The sequence below is a fragment of the Naumovozyma dairenensis genome, chromosome 10 (assembly GCF_000227115.2).
Source record: "Naumovozyma dairenensis CBS 421 chromosome 10, complete genome".
In the NCBI taxonomy this organism is placed as follows: Eukaryota; Fungi; Ascomycota; class Saccharomycetes; order Saccharomycetales; family Saccharomycetaceae; genus Naumovozyma; species Naumovozyma dairenensis.
Window position 1 is genome coordinate 313,625 of NC_016488.1, and position 2,746 is coordinate 316,370.

General features: G+C 32.9%; 1 protein-coding gene across 1 annotated transcript; it reads left to right on the forward strand.

The window, feature by feature from the left end:
• Positions 1–166: 166 nt before the first annotated feature.
• ALT2 (alanine transaminase ALT2) lies at positions 167–1,672 on the forward strand (the record flags this gene model as incomplete). The annotated part of the gene is made up of 1 exon (XM_003672223.1): positions 167–1,672. The coding sequence occupies one exon, from the start codon at positions 167–169 to the stop codon at positions 1,670–1,672; it is 1,506 nt and encodes a 501-aa protein (XP_003672271.1).
• Between the last annotated feature and the right edge of the window lie 1,074 nt (positions 1,673–2,746).

The following is a 2,746-nucleotide window of genomic DNA, read 5'->3' on the forward strand; positions in this document are numbered from 1 at the left end:
TATATATATATATATCATATCTACATTTACATCCCATAACCTACTTTATCTTTGCGTAACCTCTACCTAGTCCAACTACAAAATAGATTATAGCACCTATAACTGTAACAGCTACTGACTGCATCACACAAAACCTCAAAACATTAAAACTACAAACACTCTCGATATGGCAACCCATACTATTCAGACAGACCTACATGATTTCGAACCTGCTCCCAAATTATCAATAAAGGATCTTAATCCAAATGTAATCAAAGCGGAATTTGCCGTAAGAGGTACTATCCCCATGAAGGCACAAGAATTACAAACACAATTAAACAAAAATCCACATTCATTACCCTTCAATGAAATTACTGTTGCAAACATTGGTAATCCACAAGAATTACATCAAAAACCATTAACTTTCGCAAGACAAGTAGTATCAATCTTACAATATCCAGAATTACTAAACCGTCGTAACGAACTAACCTCAACAACACCACCAATATATAACAATGATTCATTCGATCGTGCAGAAAAATTATTAAATGAAATTGGTGGCTCAGTGGGGGCATACTCTGCATCACAAGGTGTTTATGGTATAAGAAAGACAATAGCTAATTATATAACACAAAGAGATTTAGGTGAATCAGCATCTCCAAATGATATCTTCATGACAACAGGTGCTACTGCGGCAAGTTCTTATTTATTATCTATCCTTTCTAATGGTCCACAAACAGGAGTATTGTTACCTATACCACAATATCCATTATATACAGCTTTGTTAGCATTACATAACGCTACCATGTTGCCTTACTATCTTGAGGAAGAATCTGGTTGGTCCATTGACACTAACGAGATTGAAAAAACAATCAAAAAAAATGCCATGACGAAAGGTATTCAACCAAAAGTTATGGTCATTATAAACCCGGGGAACCCCACAGGATCAATCTTATCTGAAGATTCATTAATTAAAATCTTTAATATTGCTGCCAAATATGGGATTGTAATAATAGCTGACGAAGTTTATCAAGAAAATTTATTTAATGGAAATAAATTCCATTCTTGTAAAAAAGTATTAAGATCTTTACAAAAACAATTCCCCACACAGTATAATAATGTTCAATTAGCATCATTACATTCCACTTCAAAGGGATTATTTGGAGAATGTGGTCAAAGAGGTGGTTATATGGAAATTATTGGTTTCAATAATGATGTTAGAAATTTGATTTTAAAATTAGCTTGTATTGATGTTTGTCCAGTAGTGACAGGTCAAGCAATGATGGATTTAATGATTTTACCACCAAAACAAGGTGATCAATCTTATCAATTAGATTGTATCGAACGTCAACAAATTCATAATGATATGTTAAATCGTGCTAAAAAATTATATGATATGTTTTCTCATATGGAGGGAATTCAGTGTCAAAAACCACAAGGTGCAATGTATTTATTCCCAAGGTTATTATTATCAACAAAGGTAATTGATGAAGCTAAGAAATTTGAAATGGAACCAGATGAATTTTATTGTCATGAATTATTAAATGAAACTGGGATTTGTACCGTACCTGGTTCAGGATTCGGTCAAAAGCCAAATACGTATCATTTAAGAACTACCTTTTTGGCACCGGGAGATCAATGGATTAACAAATGGGAAAAATTCCATAAAGCATTCCTTAAAAGATATACCTAATTACATAATAAATTAATTAATAATACGTAATCCTTCAAACCTAATTATCATCTGATTTATTCTATGGGAAAAAAAAAAAAACTTTTACTCGGACTACTACTCTACATACCTCATACATACAAGCATACATATGGTTCCAACCGTTCCCAAACAAGATTCTCAACAATGCATCTACGTACGTTAAGTGCCTCATAATATAAACGTGAGTAATTAAATAAGCACCTACCTGAGTAATAAAGAAAGAAAAGACAACTCAACAAAGATTCGATGCCAAAGGTTTACGTACCTACAACTATGTATGGATCTTGAAGGGAGACAATTGCAGTGAACTGAAGTGACGCCCGACGAACATTCTTTCGATAAAAAGCGACGCGGAATTAGTTATTCAATCAACCTCTTCACAGAAGAACATACATACATACATACATACATACGTAAATCATTTTTATTTCTATTTTCATTTGAAACAGCACATAAATAAATATGTATGCATGCAGGAGGTTGTAACATTCAGAACAAAATGCCCTATCAGGGGTATGGAACTCCCAGATTCGAGCGTATATGTAAGCATATGTATTTATGGTAACATTGTTGGATTTGCCAGAAAAAAAAAAAAATAATAATAATAATAAAAAGGCAAAGGATTGGTCGACGCTATTTTGCTGATCTGCCATGTTCATTCTTGATTTTAAACCTGCCTACATACGTAAATTTATACATACTTAAGTACAAAGCATATGAGCCGGTTGAACCATTTATACACAATGGCCTGCGTACGCACCTGCCAATCGAATAGATTATCTTGTAGTAGTTCTGTCCTGAAACTTCGAAGATGCTTTGAAGAAGCCAAGATACACGTCATATATAATAAAAAACAATTTGATCGGTTCTAATCTGGCCCAGAAAAAAGGTCTAAAATCGTAACTAGCGGCTAAATTGGGAAATACAAGCCAAATAAGACAAAAATATACCACCAACCTGTGTCTTAAATATCGAGAATTTTTCATGTAACTTTAAATCTAGGGGATAATTTAGGACTAATTGAACTATATATATATATATATATATATATAT